Source organism: Oryctolagus cuniculus, chromosome 15 (assembly GCF_051225735.1).
Source record: "Oryctolagus cuniculus isolate XC-2025 breed Fujian yellow rabbit chromosome 15, ASM5122573v1, whole genome shotgun sequence".
In the NCBI taxonomy this organism is placed as follows: Eukaryota; Metazoa; Chordata; class Mammalia; order Lagomorpha; family Leporidae; genus Oryctolagus; species Oryctolagus cuniculus.
The window spans coordinates 4842774-4863808 of record NC_142881.1 but is presented as its reverse complement, the minus strand read 5'-3'; the positions used below and the strand labels follow the sequence as shown (position 1 = coordinate 4863808).

Sequence of the window (21035 nt, the reverse complement as noted above, 5' to 3'; positions counted from 1 at the left end):
CCTAAAGCACCCAGAAGGGGATGGACTTGCTTCAGATCCTGTCATTCATCCATCACACATCTACTGAGGGGGTGGGTTTTTTTTTTTTTAAAGATTTATTTACTTGAAAGTCAGAGTTACACAGAGAGAGGAGAGGCAGAGAGAGGGAGAGAGAAAGGTCTTCCATCCAATGGTTCACTCCCCAATTGGCCGCAATGGTTGGAGCTGGGCCATTCCAGAGCCAGGAGCTTCTTCTGGGTCTCTCATGTGAGTGGCAGGGGCTCAACCACTTGGGCCATCTTCTACTGCTTTCCCAGGCCATAGCAGAGAGCTGGATTGGAAGTGGAGCAGCCAGGACTCAAACTGGTGCCCGTACGGGATGCTGGCACTGTAGGCAGCGGCTTTACCTGCCTTGCCACAGCGCCGGCCCCTCTTATGGCTTTTATAATCCAGGACAAAGTTCTTCCTCACCCCTTGGTTGACCATATTGACTTGTTGGAGACTGCCAGGTTCTGACACGATGTCCATCTTCCAGCTTTGTCTGCACTTCTTCTGATGCCTTTAGCTCATTTCTCAATCATTGCTTGTTTCCTGCGAGCTGGAAGTAGGTCTAAGGCAGGATTATGCACCTTTGTGCTGTGTGATGCTGTGGTGCACTGTGGTCCCATGCCTGCATCTGATACGATGCCAAGGTTGGCCAGTGGGTTGGGGCAGTGACCAGGTGCCTCACCAAGCAGCTGCAGCGACCCTAGCAAGCCCTTTGTATGTGTGGAGTCCACACGTCCCTGTCCCTTTCCCATCTGCCCCCAGGAAATGTCCCCTGACTCACCCACTGCTGTCTGGTATCTCTACCAGGCAAGACTTTGTTTAATTTACGTTCTGAGTGTGCACTGCACATGTGTGGGGAGCAACTGAGACTAGACTAAGTTACTGGAACTAAGACTAATTCTATGCATCTGCTCTCCCACAATATGGCGCTGAGAGAGAGACCAAACAACTTCTACGCAGCTGCCTCATCAGTTTGACTAACAAGTGGCAGGAGCTGACCCTGCTCCTGATTGGAGGAGAGCAGCGTGCTTGGCGTGTGGGCAGCAGAGCATGGATTGGTGGAAGAGGACTATAAAGGAAGAGAGAGACACTATGCACCGGGGAACATCTGAATAACATCTGAGCAGCCCCTGAGAGAGCCGGCCGGCAGTGTGCTGCTCCTCCGCAGAAGCGGGGAAAGTGGCGGGGGGTGCCGCCCCTCCGCGGAGGCTGGGGGCCGGCAGCTAACCCAGGACGGCGTCATTCCTCCGCGAGTGAGGGAACGACAGCAAACCTGGGAAGGGCTGAGCAGACAAGAGAACAGTACAGGGTCTAGTGTTGTTCCTCCGCGAATGGGGGAGCGACACACATGAGAAACTGTTTTCCCATTAAGCAAGAAGGTACAAATTTAAGATTGAAAATGGCAATTTTGATTATGCTTTTCAGGTCCCTATTCCAAGATTCTGCCACATCCTGGGAGGGGGCTCTTGTCCGAACTCCCACTGACACTTAGGACAGGGCCTCCGGGTGTCCCAGTGTTCTTGGGGGGGGGCACACCCACGAGTATGGCACGGTCCCAACCCTGTAAGACACCTAGCAGCTATGGCTGAGACCTGTGGCCCAGCCATGGTCACTTAGGCCAACTGGCCACACCCCTTGGTGTTTCTAGAATTGAAGGTGGAGCCAGTCCTGAGCTCAGGCAACCACAAGGCGACGAGCCAGAGTGCGGACTGTTTAGGGCAGTGGGATGACACCTGTGGGAGCCCAGAGGGAACACCAAGGAAGCTTCTCAGAGCCTCACAGATGCCACGCCTGGGCACACAAGGCAGTACTGGGACCAAAACCACCATGTCAAACCTTTGGCTCGGGGGCCAGCGTTGGAGTGTAGCTGGTGAATCTGCAGCCCGCAGCACCGCCATCCCACATGGATGCCAGTTTGTGTCCTGGCTGCTCCACTTCCATTCCAGCTCCCTGCTAATGGCCTGGGTGGTTGAGCCCTTGCCACTCACGTGAGAGACCTGAAGAAGCTCCGGCTCTTGGCTTCCACCTGAAGATCTTTCCCCTCTCTGTCTCTCCTCTTCTCTCTGTAACTCTTTCAAACAAATCAATCAATCTTTTTTTTTTTTTTTTTTTTTTGACAGGCAGAGAGGACAGAGAGAGAGACAGAGAGAAAGGTCTTCCTTTGCCATTGGTTCACCCTCCAATGGCCGCCGCGGCCGGCGCGCTGCGGCCGGCGCACCGCGCTGATCCGATGGCAGGAGCCAGGAGCCAGGTGCTTTTCCTGGTCTCCCATGGGGTGCAGGGCCCAAGCACTTGGGCCATCCTCCACTGCACTCCCTGGCCACAGCAGAGGGCTGGCCTGGAAGAGGGGCAACCGGGACAGAATCCGGCGCCCCGACCGGGACTAGAACCCGGTGTGAATAAATCAATCTTAAAATAAACTGGCGTGTGGTCTATCTGAAGCTTTAGCATTCTGAGCTACAAAATTATTTATGACAATCTTATGAAGGTATGCAAATCCTGCCCCACACTTTTGCACGCAGTGGTCACTTTGATCAGTGGCAAATGTTCCAGGAAACGAGAACCATGGGGGTTATCAGACAAACAGCCTTGGCTTGAGCAGGCGGCCACAGTGGCCCTCAGAATAACCCGAGTCTGGAATCACAGTTGCCCTTTGGGGAATTGAGTCCAGGACCCCCAGAGGACTCCAAACTCTGCAGATGCTCAGGTCTCTCATGGAAATGCTTAGCTCATTTCTCAATGAGCTGGTGTCACAGGAAAGTGACAGTGTTTGCACAGAACCTACACATTTTATTGCATATACTCCAATTAATCTCTGGATTACTTATGACAGCTAATACAATGTAAACATTTTATAGATAGTTGCTACACTGTATTGTGCAGGGAATAATGACAGAAAATCCACACAGTTTCAATACAGAGGCAATCCTCCCGACCGACTCCAATTTTTAAATCCACGGTTGCTTGAATGCACAGATGTGGAACGTGGGGTTACCTAGGGCTGGCCGTGTCACCCTGGTTCTTGCGTGGCAACATCAGAGCCCTAAGGGTGAGGTGCAGACGGGGAGCAGGCACACAGCTGGTGCTGTCTGGGTGACTCTCAAGGTCTTTCACCACGCACACCATCTCCCACCACGCAACCACATGAACAGAACAGAAACGGTGCCTCGCCACACAGCCGCAGCGACCCTGTTCAAGCCCTTTATACATGTGAAGTCTCCACCTGGCTGCCCACAAAGTGGGCAAAATGTCACCAACACCGTTTCTCCTTGCGGATCTCCAAGGCCCTTCGACCTCCCCGGCCTCACCAGTGACTTTGCTGTTGAGCCCCGTGTCAGCCATTCAGTCCTGGCGCACCCCCGGGCCTCCTCCACTTTACCTCCCTGGTCTGTGCTGGCCTCGCTGGTTTCCCCGGGAAGCCTGTCCTGGCCTATGGGCGGTCAGGCCACCCTGTCATTCTCCTCGGAGCACCCCACTTCTCCTTCCAAGGGGTCATGGTCACACCACCGGAGTCCCTGTGGGTTCTGATCCCCGCGGGAGGCTTGCCCGCGGCTGTGTGGGACGGGAGCCCCGCGTCTTCTCTCTGTGGGGCCTAAGTGCCCTAGGAGCAAGGAGCCTGCCACTTCTGTCACCCACAAGAGTCGCAAGTCCCCCAGTCGCCCAGGGTGCTTCTCCAGCCGCCTTCTGGGTGGAAGCTGGGGATGCCCAGCCTCTGCGTGGAGCCTTGCATCCCCTAACTCGTTCCTCCGACCCTCGAAGGCTCCCGGCCCAGGGCAGTCCTGGCTGCTCCTTGGAGTGTGAGCTGGGGGAGGGGGGACAGGGTACAAACGCCATGAAACCCAACTCACTCCATTTCCCCGTTCGCCTTCGTCCGGAGGCTCCGTCCTCCTCGTCCCGGTTTCCCTGCTTAGTCCTTTCTGAACTCACGGGAAAAACCAACGGGTTTTTTCTGCTTCCTGGCAGAAATCCGGAGCCTGCACCTCCCGGTGTGCCACGGTAAACTCGGGAGTCCCGGAGCAGCTCTCCCGCAGGGTGGAGCCGAGGCCCCGGGAGGTGGCGCGCACCTGCGCACACCTGCGCGGCGCGGGCTTCCCCGGCCCCGCCCCCCCGTCCTCACACCCCGCGCGCCACGGAGTGGGGCGGGCGCACTCGCGAGCGCAGTGGGTTGGGGACTCCGGGTCCGCGCAGGGTTCCGCCCGCCTCTCCCTCCTGGCCGCCCTAGGTCTCTGCACTCATTCCCCGCGGGGGGCCGGAGGTCACCTTCGGGACAGCGCTCCTCGGCCCGGGCCGCACGGCCCCAGCGCGCGCGTCCAGGTGCGGAGGGCACGGCGCCCGCCGCCTCTGCCCACCCTGCTGGCCGCTCCCGGACAGAGGGTGGCGGCGGGGAAGTGACCCGCGCGCGCTGGACGGAATCCCCGCCGGTTCTGGGCGGGAGCCCGCGCTCTCCCCGCAGGCACTGCCGGCCCGGGCGCCCTGCGCGCGCTCCCCGTCTGCGGACCCGGCCGGGGCGCGGGGCGGGCGCACAGCCCGCGGCCGTCCCGCCTCTCGCCGGCGCTCCCGGCCTTTCCCATCCGGCCCGCGACGCCCCGCCCGCCCCGTCCCACATGACGCCGCCTCCGCCGCAAACTTTTTCCTCCCCATCCTGTCGCGGCTCGGAAGGAATGGAAAATGGCGGCCTAGGCGCGGAGTTTCCTGCCCGACCGGCGGCTCTCGCGGCGGCGCCATGACGCGCTGGGTCCCCACCAAGAGGGAGGAGAAGTACGGCGTGGGTGAGCAGCGCGCCCGGCCCGCCCGCCTCTCGCCCCAACTTCCGCGGCCGGCGCCCCAGCCTGTTGCCGGCCACCCGGCGGCTGGGATGCGGGGCGCCGGCGGGAAGAGGCGCCCCCGCTCCGCGCCCCGCACCGGCCGCGCGCCACTCGCCTGGACGCGCGGGGAAGGGCGAGGGTCCGCTCCCGCGGGGTCCCCTCCGACAGCCGCCGGGCGGGCACCGCGGGGGCGGCGCTTCCCGCCTCCCGGGCTTCCCCGCTCTGCCCGCGGCGCGCGGAGCCCCGGGGGTCATTGTTACGCAGCGCCGTGGGCTTCCTGGGGGGAACTTGTGTGGCTGGCGCCCGGGCCCGGGCTGGACGGTCTCGGGGCGCAGTGGTCAGCATCGAGAATTGTGTGTTTCCGCGTCCGCCAGGGTGGCCCCGGCCCCGGGTGGCCCTGCCGTGCTCGGCGTGGGACCCTCGGGGAGGAGCTGCCAGGCGCCCGGTTCGGAGGGCGGGGACCTGGTTCTGCTCCGCTCTTTGTCGTTTCCTGAGGGCGGGGGGGGGGCGGTAAGGGAGGTCGGGTTGCGAGTTTACGTGCAGACCCCAGTACACATTCCGGAGAGCCAGGCTTTGATGCTTGTGAAACAAGACCTCGCACCCCGCTGCCCGGCCACTGCCGGCCCAGGCCTGGGGGGCGCCTCCTCCTCGCCACCCGCCCACCTGGGCGCAGCGCCGGGCCCGGATCCGATTTTCCCGCTTGGTTTTCTGCTTCCCTGCCCTCTTGCCCCGCCTGTCTCTCCAGGCCAGAGTCAGCAGCTGGGCGCCCAGGGCACCCCGCGTGCTCGGCCAGGAGTGTCTCTGCAGCCTCCGCTCCTGCACTCGACATACCCTGGCCCCTGCAGCTTCTCGGGCGGCCCCCCTGCTAAGGGCGCTCTGCTCTCGGGTCCCCGCCAGGTCAGGTGTGGGCAGCCATAGGGGCCTGACTGGAGCCCACACTCTGCTGGGGCGCTGCTTTCAGGACTGCTGTGGCCGAGCTGGCGGCACGTGGCAGGCCGGGACACTGAGGCTGAGGGGTGGCAGTCGCGGGCCAGCAGTTTGCAGATTCCGACTGCCAGGCTTGGGGGTGGTCTCTGCGGGGCCCTGCTGGGAAGAGCTTCCGGGGCTGGGGGAAGGGGGGAGAGGGGAGAGGAGAGAGCTGAGGGCTGAGAGCAGGGAGCAGGTAGAGGAAGCCGGAGCTGCGGCAGGCGGGGGAGGTGGGAGGCCAGGGGAGGAAGCAGCCAGCAGCTCCAGAGAGGCTCAGCCTCGCTCCCCTGCGTCCTGTGCACTGGGGACCTGTGTCTGCTCTGGGATCTGCGTCCTGTGTACTGGGGACCTGTGTCTGTGCTCTGGGATCTGTGTCCTGAGTACTGGGGACCTGTGTCTGCTCTGGGATCTGCGTCCTGTGTATCACCTGGGGACCTGTGTCTGCTCTGGGATCTGCATCCTGAGCTGGGATCTGTGTCCTGTGTACTGGGGATCTGTGTCTGCTCTGGGACCTGTGTCCTGAGCACTGGGATCTGTGTCCTGTGCACTGGGGACCTGTGTCTGCTCTGGGATCTATGTCCTGTGTATCACCTGGGGACCTGTGTCCTGAGCACTGGGATCTGTGTCCTGTGCCCTGGGGACCTGTGTCTGCTCTGGGATCTGTGTCCTGTGTATCACCTGGGGACCTGTGTCCTGAGCACTGGCATCTGTGTCCTGAGTACTGGGGACCTGTGTCTGTGCTCTGGGATCTGCGTCCTGTGTATCACCTGGGGACCTGTGTCTGCTCTGGGATCTGTGTCCTGAGTACTGGACAGGACACACAGGAGGGGGCTGGGGGGTTTCTTAGCACCACATTTTGAGAGGGACCTCAGTAGCCTCCTGAGGCCCTTGCAGTGGTGCGGAGTGGAGGTGAGCGCTGCCCAGGGTGCCCTGGCCATTTAGAGAAGTCCAGACCGAGCAGCCACAGGTAGGTGGGCAGGGTCTCCATGCTAGAGAGGGGGCCAGGGAGCAGACGGCAGCTGTGTTCTCATCAGCCACACACCTTCCTGAAGCTTTGCCACGAGTGACTTCTATGGTCTCGCCTCTCGCTGACCCCTCGGTTTAAAGAAAGTTTCCAAAGGAGAAGAGTATGCGGGGTGGGTTTGCCGTGAAGTTGTAGGACAAACGTGTGTCACCATCCAGTAGAGGCGGCCGTGGGTCTTGTTGCCTTTCCCTTCCCCGGGTGGAAGCTGAGCCAGAGGACGTGGCAGCGCAGCCTGAGTCGACACCAAACGCCCTCACGCTCCATAACTGGTGCCCCCATCAGGGAGGCAGGCGGCTGAACTCTGGCTTTGGGCAGAAGGGGAGCTGGATCAGGTGTGTTGGGGTCACTGCACTGTGGAGTGAGGGTCTTGGTGGGTCTCAGCAGAGGCCCGAGTGGCCAGGAGGTAAGCCCTGGGAGGTGTTTTCAGCTTAGATAATTGGTTGTTTCTGTCTCAGGGAAAAATACTGGCACCCCCCCACCACCACCAACTTCAGCAGATTTTTGAGAGCCTAACAACAGGACTGTGTTTCCCTGGAGGGGCTGGGGTGGGCGGGCCGGGCTTCCCTCCCCAGGCCTGGCGCAGGGACGGTGAATCACAAGGGAAGGAGAATGGTAAAACTCCATCTCATTTGGAAACATGAATCACAGCTCATTGTTCGCAGGTCCTTGGAATCTGTTACATTGTTTGTAAATGAGACACTTCAGTTATTTATTTATTTTCAAAAAACAGGAGGAGAGGAGTAAACAGCTGACCTGGCTCCTGATACAGAGGCAGGAAGTGGGGGTTCCTTGTGTTTCACTCACCAGGGCTGGGTGTGGTGGCTCCTGTTCATGGTCCAGGATTGTTAACGCAGACAGGAGCCTCGACTTGGCTGTCACCCTGGGTTGGACACGTGACCGTTACCATCACCTTCCAGCCAGGCGGGGTCTTCCATCCCCAACATTCTTGGTGCACCCAGTTCCTTTGATAGGTGTCAAGGGGTAGCCTGTCCTGGAGGCACACATGAGGACCACCTGCCCACTGCTCAGTGACAGTGGCCCCACAGGTGCCCCTGGTGTCCCCAGGTCCTTGGATTATGTCGCGTCCCCTGGCAGAGGGACTGTGCAGGTGTAATTGAGCTCTAAACCGTGCCCCGGGGGCTGTGATCCTGGGTCAGCCACTTGGTTGCAGAAGCGGTTGGGAGAGGGGAGCAGCCCCAGGAAGGCCTCCAGGTGTAGCTGCTGGCTCTGAGACGGGGGCTCACCTACAGGGACCAGAGCAAGGCCTCAGGGAGCTGAGGGTGGCCCCTGCCTGGCAGCAAGGATCCAGGGGTCACGAAGAGCTGCGTTCTACACCACCCAGAACTCGGAGTCGGGTTCGTGGCAGAACCTCCAGGCAGCTGGCGTGTAGAACCGGGGTGCTGACTTTGGTGGTGATAAGCTGCCGAGGTGAGGCACAAGTAGAAAACCAGCAGAGATGGGGTGGGGGCGAGGTTTCCACCTGCCTTGGGCTCTGCTATCAAGCGGATTGGAGGTAGTCTGTGTGTGCTCTTCTCTCTGGCCTCGTCCATGGAGAGCTGGCAAAGGGGGTGGGGCATGGGCACTGCAGGCTCATTCAAGTCCTGGCTCTTATTGTCCCCCTTGAACTCGTACTTCCTCACCTCAGTCTTCTCGTCTGTAAAGTGGAGCCAAGCCTGCTGACTGCGGACTTGTGAGGGTTCAGGGGTAACGTCAGCAGAGCCCTGTGTGCCGTGTTTGGGGTTATGCTAAGCGCCACTTTTACTAATCTTTAATGAAGCACGAAGTTTGGAAACCTGGTGAGGGGTGACTTCCTGTCTGTTTACCAGTCATGGGTGCCGCGGACTGTGCCTTCAGGAGCTGGTTCCTTCCTGGTGTGCTCTTGCCCTCCTTGGGAGAGGGCGCCTGCTCCACATGGGGAGCGTGACTCGTGGGCGCCTTGTTAGCTCTGAGTGACGATGATCGCGTGAGTAGTGTAACAGCCTTGGGAACGTGGGAGTTGGAGAGCGATCTCCTGTGTCATCTAGAGTAGCAAGCAAGCTGCTGCTTTGGGGAAGAAAAATTAGATTTGACCATAAGTAAGTAGAAATGTGAACATTTTCATTCACTGTAGCATGCAGAAAAACCAAATTAGGGCATATTATGTTTCTGGAAACCTGGTTTCACTTTGGAAACATAAAAATTTTAAATTTATTTTGATGGCAGTGTTCACCGAGACGATCAGGCATCTGATCGGACTGTCAGAGTGTGAGGATAGTTCTTTTTCGTGTTTGCTTGCCACCTCTGCATGCAGGCAGCAGAAACAGGGAGAAAGACGTAGGTTCTGTCTCTTTCTCCTTCTCCCCCTTTTGTCTTTCAGTCAGCTTCATATTTTCGGATGACTATAGCCAATTGCAGGGTGAAGCAGTCATCCAGGGAGATCCTGTGTGCCTGTTGCCAGTTTTTCTTAAAGTTATGTATTGTGAAACTGAGGTTTAACGTCACATCCAGGATGTTGGCATCGAGCCAGTCCTGATACACATACCTTTCTGTCACCACAGTGCTACCCCTGTGTTGTCCTTAATTTTTTTTTAAAGAAGTTTTATTTATTTATATATTTATTTATTTATTTTGGAGGCAGAAAGAGAGCTCTCCCGTCTGTGGGTTCACTCTCCAAATGCCCACACTAGCTGGGGCTGGGCCTTGCTGAAGCCAGGAGCCAGGAGCTCAATCCTGGTCCATTGCAGGTCGATGCTGCCACCCAGAGCGCATGTTAGTGGGAAGCTGGAAGCAGAAGTGGAGCCAGACGGGAACCCAGGCCCTCCGTGCAGCCTCCTCCCTTTTATAGCCACGCCCACCTCTTTCCATGCCCTCCCTCCCGTCCTGGGGACCCTTAGTCTGTTCCTGGTTTCTGTGACTTTGTCACGTCAAGACTGTCACATCCACGCAGGGAACCTTTTTCCAGGCGGTTGTGACCGTCCTGCTTGTCCTGGGCACGGATCTGTGGATGTGTGAGGGCGTAACTGTTCCCCTGTCCAAGGCTGTTTGGAATAAAGCCCCGTGAGTGTTGTGGGTGGCTGGCTGTGTGGGCGCAAGCCTGCCCTCTCTGGGTCCAGCACCTGGGGGTGTGGCGGCCGATGTGTCACTTCTCAGGAAGCGGCTGTTCCCCCAGCAGGGGGCTGTGAGTTAAAGTCTCTTGTTTGTCCTCGTCTGTTGTCTGTCCAGGGAGACAGGTGTGCAGCGGGGTCTCCTGGTGGTGGGAGGTGCAGTCCCCCAGTGCAGCCCTTCCTTGAGTGAGTCCCGATTCAGTGTGGGAGAGGAGGCAGCAAGCTAGTGCCTGTGTCAGGTGCAGGGGAAGATGGCTGGCCCAGGCGGTGCTCCTGGGGGGGAGTGGGGGAGCAAGGCCACTGAGCTGGGACGTTGTGTCCAGGGCAGGACCAGGACAGCAGCCTCGTGAGACCCAGTGGGCACTTTGCATCCCAGCACATCACCAGCTGGGCTGTTCACATCTCTGACTTCTTGGGTTCCTTTATTGTGAGGGTCTTCCCTGGGGAAGCCACGAGGGGGGGCCAGCGAGGGAGCGCGGCCACTTTTCACTGTGCCCGGGATGCGCCTCTCCCGCCTGGCGCCTGCTTTCCACAGGATGCTGCGTGGTCTTGCCCATGAGCTTGGGCTGATGGGAAGTTTGTGGGGCCACTGTGCCTCGCGTAGCGTGGAAACGGGGCTGTGGGAGCCCCGAGGCCTTGTCCCTGAGTTTGCTCTTACTCAGGGCAGGGCAGCCCTCTGGGGCAGTCTTGGAAATCCGTGGGTGGAGCATGGGTGGTTGCCACCGTCACCAAGGCTACGGAAATCTCCTTCCTGGCGGTTCTGGGAGGGCTGTGTGGCCGGGTCTGGTTCAGGCGCTGGTCTCCTTCCCTGCACATCCGTGGCCCATGCTCCTCTTCCAAGGACACCGGTGGTCCTGGATGGGGCGCACCCTGTGGACCTCTTTAAATCACCTCTTTGAGGACCCTGTCCCCAGATACAGTCACGTCCCAGGGTACTGAATGTCCAAGGTGACACAGCTTAACCAGAAACAGTGTGGTTCTGATGATATAAACTTGGCCCTGGGAGTGAGGGGTGGGAGCGCATGGCCAGAGCCTCCCCTCCCTCCCCTCCCCTCCCCTCCCCTCCCGAAGTTCAAGGACTGCGATTTGTTTCTGTGTTCAGACCTGGCAATGTCTTGGAATCAAATTAGCGACGGCACAGCACAGTATGTCCGGGTCCCGTGAGACTGACCCGCGGCCTGAGCAGCTCTGCATGTGGCCGCTGACACGTGGGGACCACCCTCGATGGGACTGTCTGGCCCCCTCACCCCACCCCCGGGCTTCAGCTGCTTTGGGTGTTGAGATCCTACTGTATTTCCCGTTTCTTACCATTTGTGTCCCCGTAGCATGATAGGCTGGCCAGGTCACTCGGGTTCTGGAATCTGAAGTCCACAGTGGTGCTTGTGTGTGGTCTGCCAGCTGTGCAGTGGGGGGATGAGGTGGGGTGAGTATGTGTTCTTCTTCTTAAAGACTTATTGCATTTACTTATTTGAAAGGCAGAGTTACAGAGAGAAAGGGAGAGATCTTCACCCACTGGTTCGCTGTCCAAATGGCCGCATTGGCAGGGGATGGGCCACACTGAAGGCAGGAGTTGGAAGCTTCAACCAGGTCTCCCATGTGGGTGCAGAGGCCCCAACACTTGGGCCATCTTCTACTGCTTTCCCAGACACATTAGCAGGGAGCTGGATCAGAACTGGAGCATCCGGGACTTGAACCAGCGCCCATGTGGGATGCCAGCATCTCAGGCAGCATCTTAATGCGCGGTGCTACAGCACTGGCCTGGGCGTGCTGTTCTTACTATTGTCCGTGAGGCTGAGTCCTGTCTCGCAGTCACACCCGGTCCAGCTGTCGGTGGCCTGGGGCAGTTGCAGGAGCACCGAGTAGGTGTGGGCGGTGTTGGCACAGCGCTCGCCGTCACCCTCATGTGATTGTGCGGGTGTACTTCCTGGGAGGCAGCCGTGATGGCCCGGGTACCTGGGTCTCTGCTACCCATGTAGGAAACCTGGGTTGGTTTCTGGGCTCCCGCTTTCATTCTCTCTCTTTCTGTGTCTGCTTCTCAAATAAACACATGGATTTTCACCGTGTTACTGAGTCTTTGTCCTGCTGCGTTGCTGTTTGGAGTTGGGGTTAGCTGCTGTGTTTCCCCAGTCCACTGATGCAAACTTCGTGACCATTCTGGGGCCAGGGTTGAACTGGAGCACGTAAGTTAGGTGCACGCTTGTCTGTCACCCTTTCCTTTCTGAATCAGGGCTGGCCAGCTGCTTTGCTGGTTTCATAGGGAGTCTGTTTTTCTCCGGCTAGGGGCAGCTTGCAGGGCAGAGGTGATGAGCAGTGTGGGGAGGTTTCCTTCCTGGCCTAGGTACTGCCATCCCTCGTCCCTGACCGCGGTCTGCTCTGGCCATGATCCCTGGACAGACCTCCAGCAGCTGGGGCTCAGGGGAAGCCTGGGGCAGAGTGTCCTGGGGGAAGCAGAGTTCCCCGCCACCGTGTGTCTCCTCTGCGGGTTCCTGTTGGCTTATTTCCCACGGAGCAGGAGGTGTGTTGGCACAGCCTTCTGCATTACTGGTGGAGCATGGAGGTTGTGCATCCTCACACCTCCCTGTCCCTGAAAGTCACCTGAGTCTGTGTCCCCTGGGAGGCAGGGAGAGATGCGAATGAGGACAGGCACTGCCAGTTTCCCTGCTGAGAGCTTTGCTACTCAGGGCCCAGGGAGTGCAAGGTGGCCTGCAGGTATGCTGACCTGGGAGGAAGGCCCTTAGTAGCAGGTCTCAGTTCCTGCTGTAACCGTCTGAAACCAGGCACTCACCAGGCCTGTTCCCGTGAACTCCCCCGCCCGCCCCTGAGAACTGTGTCTGTCTCCACGTGGTGCTCTTTGTAGACTGGAATTTTTATAGCACTGGTCCTTATGACAGAGGAGACGCTGAATAGTAGGTCTGTAATGCTAAGTCAGTGTGGGTACGGTAGTGTGACATCAGGAGGGGGCGCTAGTGGGCTCAGGCACTGGGCTGGGAGTCTCCTTGCTGTAGTCCAGGCCCCTGCCGCCCTGCCCAGCCTCCCCGAGCCGCCAGCCCTCAGCTAAGGGAAGCGTTGACGACCACCACTCAGCCTGGCCCGCGAGAGTGTTCAGAGGGAGAAGGCGCTACTCAGCAGTGAGCTGTGCGCTAACCTTCTCTGTTTACCAGTGTTAACTTGGGACTGGTTTAGCGTAGAAAAGGCCCTGTACCCTCACAGGCCTTACTTTCCCTGGAGCGGTTTTATTTTTAAAGATTTGTTTATTTGAAAGGCAGAGATACAGTGAGAAGGGGGGAGAGAGGATGAGAATCCATCTGCTGGTTCACTCCCCAAATGTCTGCAACTGTACCAGTCAGGAGCCAGGAGCTTCTTCCTGGTCTCCCACCTGGGTGCAGGGGCCCAAGCACTTGGTTCATCTTCTGCTGCTTTCCCAGGTGCATTAGCGGGAAGCTGGATTAGAAGTGGAGCAGCTGGGACTTGAACCGGCGCCCATGTGGGATGCCAGCACTGCAGGCAGAGGCTTAACCTTCTGTGCCACAGCACCGGCCCTCTTTCCCTGCAGTTTTACAGTTTGGTTGTCTGGGAGCTGATGAACTGTGAGCCGATGAGCACAGTGAGCAGGTGAGTTATGAGCAGGTGGGCACGGGGCGTGTGCAGTGGCCCCGGGTGCCCGCACTGTGTGCAGAGATGAGTGGGGTAGGAGGCCAGCTCTCCCAGCCTCACTCACTGCAGCTCTGTCTTCAGCCACAGAGAAAGCAGGCCCAGCTGCCCAGTAACTCCCTCTCCCTCCCTCCCCTCTCCCTCCCTCCCCTCTCCCTGTTTGCTGCCAGCTTGCTTTTCCACTTTGGTGGCCCCAGTTGCCCTCGGGGGGGGGGGGCATTTTTCTGTGGAACCCCAAGTCCCCAGTTGTCACAGTGTAGACACAGACGGCAGCTGTGTGCGTGGCTCCAGGGCGTGGCCCGGGCAGCCCCGGCACGTGGCCGGGGGAAGCGACCTGTGATCGCCCTCTCCCAGCCGGCTGCAGGGCTGAGCCCTGGAGGATTGAGGGCTGCGGGTGGGGACGTGTTTGGATCTGTTTTTCTGTTCCCTCACCCACCCAGCACCTTCAGTCCGTGCCTTCTCGAGGGCACCTTCCTTTCCTCTGGGCTCTCGGGTTCCTGCTCAGGTGTTCTCAGACCCTGGGCGGCGGCCCGCAGCCTGGAAACCCTTTCAGACGCTTGCGTGACCTTCGCCGCTTCCTCTCCTGGTGCGGTCCTGCCTGGTCCGGGCCGGCCGGGGCTGGGGTCAGCCCTGTAGTGTGCTGCTCTCCTGCCGCAGCCCGCTTCCCTGCACTGCAGGCCCCACGCCCCTCTGCATGAGCCTGTTTCCCGGTGCTTGGACCCCCCCCCCCCCCAGCTCTGGGGACAGGGGAGTGTCAGGCCTGGGTGTCCTGAGGGAGGGAGGGCCCAGCAGGCAGCAGGCCTCCCCAGTCTCACCCTGCTGGGCCCTCCCTTCGTGTCCTCAGCCAGGGTCACCCCACGCAGATCCCAGGCGGATGGCACTCTGTGGCCGTGGCCAGTTTGTCAGGCAGCTTCGGGTCTGGAGGAGGGAGACCCATCTCCACCAGCTCTGCGGAGTGAACAGGGGGCACCAGCGTGGAGGAGGGACTTTCAGTGGGGCTCCCCGTGATGGCCACGCTGCAGCACTGGTGTGGGGGTGGGGAGCCAGCTGTCCGGCTCACTGCCTGGGCTGGCTGGGAGTTGCCCAAAGGTAAAACAGCAGGCTAGGGGTTACTGATGTGCTGTGCCCTGGGGCTCTGAGTCCTGGGGAGCTGTCAGCTGCCTTGCTGGTTGCTTGCCAGCGTCTCCTGCGAGGTGTTGGTAGCAGGAGCCCCTCTCTGGTTGGGACACCCAGGATGTTGGCTGCCTGGGTGGGTGGGTGGGGGCAGGGTGGCCAGAACAGCCAGTCACTGATTGCTCTTCTCACTGTGGCTGTGCTGTTAGCATCAAAGCAGGCGCTGCACACAACACTCCTCGAGTTACTGTGGGGTCCCGTCTCCATCAACCGTGGCGAGCTAAGAATATCAACTGTGGAAAAGGCATTTAGGGATGGGTCTCTGGCACAGTGGTTAGCACACACTTGGGACACCCATGTCCCGCGCCAGAGCGTCTGATTTGAGTCCGGACTACTCTGCTTCTGATCCGGCTTCCTGCTAACGTGCGCCCGTGGAGGCAGCCGGTGATGGCTCAAGAACCTGGGTCTCTGCCACCGTTGTGGAGACCCAGTCCCTGTTCCTGAGTCTGTCTGGCCCAGTCGTGGCTGTTGTGGGCACCTGGAGAGTGAACCAGCAGAGGGCTGGTTCTGCCTTTTAAATAAAAGAAGAAAACATCGTGCACACACGCACACACACACACGCACGCAGGAAACTCAATCTGCCTGACCTCTGATGCACCCCGCGTGGCAGCACAGTGCACTGTGGGGTGTGCGTTGTTGGCTGGCTGGGAAGTCCCAGGTTCAGGATTTCGGCCGTGGAGCATGGGTGGCTTTTGTGCCATCACAAGGTGCAAAATTAGTAAGTGAAGCCACCGCAGGTCAGGGGCTGTTTGGGGAGGGCAGCGAGGAGCCTGTGTCCTGGGCCCGGGAGACCTAAGGGAGGTGACAGGAAGCTGGGGCGGGGGCAGCTGTGGCTGCCTACAGGTTGTCGGCAGCTGGCTGATGAGAATGAGATGCAAGGGAGTTCTGCCCAAGCCTGGGGGCTGTGAGCTGTCGCAGCGTTCCTAGGCCTTCGTAAATATAGGAGTGGAGCTGCAGCCGTCGCTCTTGGAGTTTGATTTGCTAGAATAACGGCAGTTATGAACCCTCGTTTTTTATTTTCTAAAATAATAACTTACTTCCTTTAACACACTTGACTTGACCAGGGGCAAATAATGATTTAGCAGGAGGCAAATGTGATTGTTTTTCTTCCAAATGGCTGTGCTTCTCTTCACTTCACAAGATTTATCTTCAAGTCCTTCTCATGTCGTGTGTGTTCCACTGCCCGTTTTTCAAAGGCAGGGCTGCATCCGGGGTCCTCCGGGCAGCATGACCAGGCGGCCATGTGGCTTCACGTTGCTCCTGGGGGCTGCTGCATTGAGGACCCACCTGGTGAGGCCCGGGGGAGGGAGACGTAGGCATGGAGACCACGTCCGAGTCCTATGCACCAGAGAGCGAAGACTTGGTCCGAAAACCTGGCTAATATCCTGTAGTTTTGTTTTGTTTTCTTAAGATTTATTTTATTTATTTGAAAGGCAGAGTTTAGAGAGGGAAAGAGAGAGAGAGGGAAAGAGAGAGAGAGGGAGAGATCTCTCATCTGTTGGTTCACTCCTCAGATGGTTGCAATGGCCAGGGCTGGGCCAAGCAGAAGCCAGGAGCCAGGAGCTTCTTCCAGGTCTCCCACGAGGGTGCAGGGGCCCAAGGACTTGGGTCATCTTCTTCTGCTTTCCCAGGCTACAGCAGAGAGCTGGACTGGAAGAGGAGCAACTGGGACTCGAACTGACACCCATATGGGATGCCGGCACTGCAGCTGGTGGCTTTACCGGGTATGCCAGAGTGCCAGTCCCATCCTATGGTTTTCTATACCCAGGCTCTGCAGGTGCCCAACCTGTGTGTTCTGTACGCAGTATCTTTGTGCGTGCTCTTAGCTGCCTGGAAACGCTCTTGTTACTGCCCGCCTGTCTGGCTTTTCCGGGCTCAGCTCGACTTGTAAACAACCCTTCCTTGACCCACCTGGCAGGACGAGGGACCCTTGCCCGTGTTGTTCTCTGCAGCTCCTCAGCCTCCCTCCATCTCAGTCTGCTGGGAGCAGTGGGCGGTGCTGTGGGCACGTCTCCTGTTAGATCTGGGCTGGGTTCTGTTCCTTTCTCCATTTCAGCACTGGGTGTGTTTCCTTTGCCGCTTGTTGAGTGAGGGTGAAGGGACAGGGAGAAGTCATTGCTGCCAAGTGCCCCCAGCGGCTGTGAGAGCCAGGAGGGGCACCCCCCACCCCCGAGTCTCCACTCACAGCCGGCGGAGTCAGCTCAGATCCCACCCCAGGCTCCTGGGTTCCTGTCTGATCTCTGGTTCTTGACTCCAGGTTCCTGCTGATGCAGACCCTGGGCGGCAGTGGTGATGGCAGATGGTTGGAGGCCGCCAGGAGACCTGGGTTGAGTTGGCAGCTTCTACCCGGGGCTTCGTGGCTGTTGTGGGCATTTGGGGAGTGCGCCAGTGGATGAGAGGTGTCTCTGTCTCCCTATGACTCTGCTGGTGCTGTTGACTTCTGCCCAGGGCCTTGGGAAGCCAAGAGGCCCCGAGATGTTAGGGGTGTGCTGGGATGGTGGAAATTCAGTGAGCGATAAAAAACAAGCGGTTTACCAGAAGTCCGAGTCTTTAGCATTCCTGCCCCTTCCCCCGTGCTGCCTCCAGGTGAGCAGCGAATGGAATCTCCACTCGGCAGTTTTCCTGTGACCGGCTGCTGCCTGTGGGCACCTGCTGTGGGCGGGGGCTCTGCGGCGTCTGTCCTGGGGGTTTGGGGGCAGGCCCATGGAGGCGCGAGTCGGTGGAGCGGGCCTCCGAGCGTGGGCCTGAGTCCCCGGCAGTCGAGGGTGGGGTGAATGTGTTCTGCAGTGCTGGCCCAGCCTTGCCTCCTGCGGCACTCGTGCTTCCATGTCTGAAAAGCGGTGTGTGTTCACCCTCCAAAGCCTGCAGCTCACCTGCGGATCTGTGCGGCAGCCCTGTAGGCTCCCCATAAACGTGGCAGCCTGCACAGTGTGTGTAACCTGCTTATAAAATTGTCACCGGGCTTCCTGCCTGTATCACTGACGTCATGTGACAAATCATGTTGTGCCGAGGGGAGTGTCCGCAGCCCCAAGAAGAGGGTGCCTCGTTTCATTTTCATTAATGTTTCTGGTTTTGTATGGCAGTAGGCTTATGTGCTAAAGTACTTTCTGTGTACGCACACAGGGCTAGAGCTGGGCCAGGTCCTGGCTGTACCGGTCTGTGTTTTATCCTTTAGATCTCTCGAGGCCTCAGGCCACGCGTTTGCAGGGTGTGTGTAGGCACAGGTGCATCTGTACAGGTAACCCTGAAACCTCGGGCTGCAGCTGGGACCCAGCCGAAGTCGCCTTGTGAACAAGGCTTTGTGGCGCTCCCTAAACTGGGAGCTTCTGATTTCTTCCTTTTCGGAGGGGAGGAGGGGCAGAGGGACCACCTCAAAGGTCAAAGTAGAGATGGTTCTTAACCAGGAAATGAGATTTACTTTTTTCTTTAATTTCAAAGTTTTGATTGTTATAATAATTGCACGCCTTTATCACATTATATGTGTGCACACATTATGGTCAGGTCTGATGAGGGCACCCAGCACAGCTGTCGCCCCAGAGGGGGTCCTTCCTCCGTGTTGAGAGCCTTCCAGGTCTTCCGTGCTATTTGGAAATTCACGATGAACATTTGTGAGCCGGGGTTGCCCTGTGGTACCGGGGGGTGTGGGGGGGTGGTTGGAAGTGATTCCTGTCATCCTGATGCCCCCCTGTGCCCTGCACACGGTAACCGTCCTCCCTCCGTCCTGCCCTCTGACGTCAATTTTCCTCCGCGGTCCCTTGCCATGGGTGAGATGAGTGGAGCCCGTGGTCATTCCAGAAGCGGAATGAGAAGCTGATGGGCGCTGGGCTGAGCGGGGGACAGGTGGCGAGCATCGCTCTGGGGCCTTGGTGACCTCAGAGGGAGCCCTGCTGTTTGGGTGAAATACTGTGAGGATTTGAATCAAAGGCTACAAAGTGGCTGGTGGGACACATAGGTGTGTGCAGGGCAACGGAGGGACTGGGGGCGTTGGCAGGGCTGCTGGGCACTGAACTGAGTGGGGCCAGGGGGTCGGCTTCTCAGGAAGCGATTGGGCGTTTGGAGCCTGTAGTTGACGGGAATGGGGCAAGGGGCGGTGTTGAGAGGGGCTCCTCTCGCAGAGTGATCAGGGTTTGCTAAACCGGGACACGGTGAGCTTGTTCAGCCCTGAGACCTGCCTGCTGCACCCCCAGGAGGCTGTAACTGCTGAGCTGCTGTGTGGCGTTGGGCCGGTTAGCTAACTTCCCTGAGCCCTGAGTTTGCACACCGGTAGAGTGGGGAGAAGTAGTACCTACTTCGTGTGCCGGGGAGGGGAGTGATGTGACGTGCTGGCACCTGGCCACCACCTGGTATGTGGCAGCACCACCCGGACTGAGCACAGCAGGAGCCCCAAAGCCAATCCCTGAATACTAGGGTTGTTAACTAGAGCTATCAACTTTCCATACAAATGACTGATGTTTGATCTCACTTCAGGACTACACACAAATTGGGGCCAGTGCTGTGGCATGGCAGCTAAAGCTGCCGCCTGCAGTGCTGGCATCCTGTATGGGCGCCAGTTCGAGTCCTGGCTGCTCCACTTTCGATCTAGCTCTCTGCTATGACCTGGGAGAGCAGTAGAAGATGGCCCAGCACCTTCATGGGAGACCCAGAGGAAGCTCTTGGCTCCTGGCTTCGGATCGGTGCAGCTCCGGCCATTGTGGCCAGCTGGGGAGTGAACCAGCGGATGGAAGACCTCTCTCTGCCTCTCCTCTCTCTCTCTGTAACTCTGACTAAAAAAGTTAAAAAGCTACACATAAGTGGTTTGAGTTTTCCAGGGAAACTTTGAGGACCGTGTTCCCCCTCAGTACTAGTGTGTGTTTGCGTGTTGGCTTCAGGAGACACACGGCTCTCTGGCTTGCAGTTTCATCATTTAATAAACAGTGTGCGATTTAATGTTGGGGGTTCAGTTGGGTCTCCCTGAAAGGTTGGTGCCCTAACCCCGGGGCCTCTGAATGTGACCTTCTCGGATATAGGGACAGGTGTAGTTGGTTAAGATGAGGTGGGCCTGACACCCCTGTGCCTGCTGTCCTCACAGGACAGGAGAGGTGAGGAGAAAGGGCTTGTGGGGCGGAGGCAGAAACTGGAGTTACACTCAGACCAAGGGAGGACAAGGGTCACGGGGCTATCAGGCCTAGGCGAGGCCAGGAAAGACCCTCCCACAGGGACTACAGGGAGTGTGACCCTGTTGACCCCTTGACCTCTGACCTCTTATCTTGCTAGTGGTGTCTGACAGCAGCCTTGGGAGAGGACTATGCATTTGAGAAACAGGTGAGAAGGAGTTTCTGAGCGCAGCCACTTGGAAGGAGACAGCTGTGCAGGAGAGGGGCCCCTGCGAGGTGCTGCGTAGTCAGGGGACGCCGCTGGGAGCGAGTGTTCTTTGCCTGGATCGAGGGCACACAGCGAATCCCCAGGGCCAGGGCGATGCCGGTGTGCTCAGCAGGGGGAGCTGCCTGGCTGAGGCTCCGGTGAGGTGCGTGACTTGATGGAGAATATGAACAGAATGAAGAGTCTTCACCTGAGTGAGGGCCAGTGCCGCAGCTCACTAGGCTAATCCCCCGCCTGCGGCGCAGGCAGCCCGGGTTCTAGTCCTGGTAGGGGCGCCGGTTCTGTCCCAATTGCTCCTCTTCCAGTCCAGCTCTCTGCTGTGGCCCAGGAAGGCAGTGGAGGATGGCCCAAGTGCTTGGGCCCTGCACCTGCATGGGAGACCAGGATAAGTACCTGGCTCCTGGCTTTGATCAGCGCAGCGTGCCGGCCGTAGCGGCCATTTGGGGGGTGAACCAATGGAAGGAAGACCTTTTTCTCTGTCTTTCTCACTGTCTAACTCTATCTGTCAAATATAAAAAAAAAACTGAGTGAGGAGAGGGACCCAGAGCCCCCCAGGAAGACGAAGGAAGGGCACAGGTGCATCAGGCCCACCCCCAGCAGGTGCATGGGGTGCCCAGGCAGTGCCTGGGTTTCCACGCGATGATTGTTGAGACCTGTGTGGGCACTGGTGGCTGGCTCGGGCCCCGGGGGTCCCAGCAGAGGCTGACTGGTAAACTCGCCTGGTGTTATTAAGTCAGCAGCTCCCAGTTTACCGGGAACTCAGAAGAGGCGGGTTTCTTTCCTTCCATTTATAAGCATTATTTAGCACACTTGCCACACAGCCAGCATTGCCCTGAGCCAGGAGGGCTGATCTATGTGTCTAGACTGGAATTACCAAAAAGCATTTAATCCGGGTCATTCTGCGAGGCTGGCTGTAGGCGTATTTTCTCTGGAGGCAGTTTCCTGTGC

General features: G+C 58.6%; 1 protein-coding gene across 13 annotated transcripts in view; it reads left to right on the top strand.

Annotated features, from left to right (window-relative positions):
• Positions 1-4213: 4213 nt before the first annotated feature.
• Positions 4214-21035, top strand: part of DOCK1 (dedicator of cytokinesis 1) — a 493657-nt gene continuing 476835 nt past the window's right edge. For 4 of the 13 annotated variants that reach the window (XM_089313821.1, XM_089313819.1, XM_089313818.1 and 1 more), the window contains exon 1: positions 4214-4796. In XM_089313821.1, the coding sequence (XP_089169947.1) occupies positions 4751-4796 (46 nt within the window). In that variant the 5' untranslated portion in view covers positions 4214-4750. The remainder of the gene's footprint in view (positions 4797-21035) is intronic. The other 9 variants (XM_089313822.1, XM_089313827.1, XM_089313823.1 and 6 more) reach the window with 5 other exon arrangements.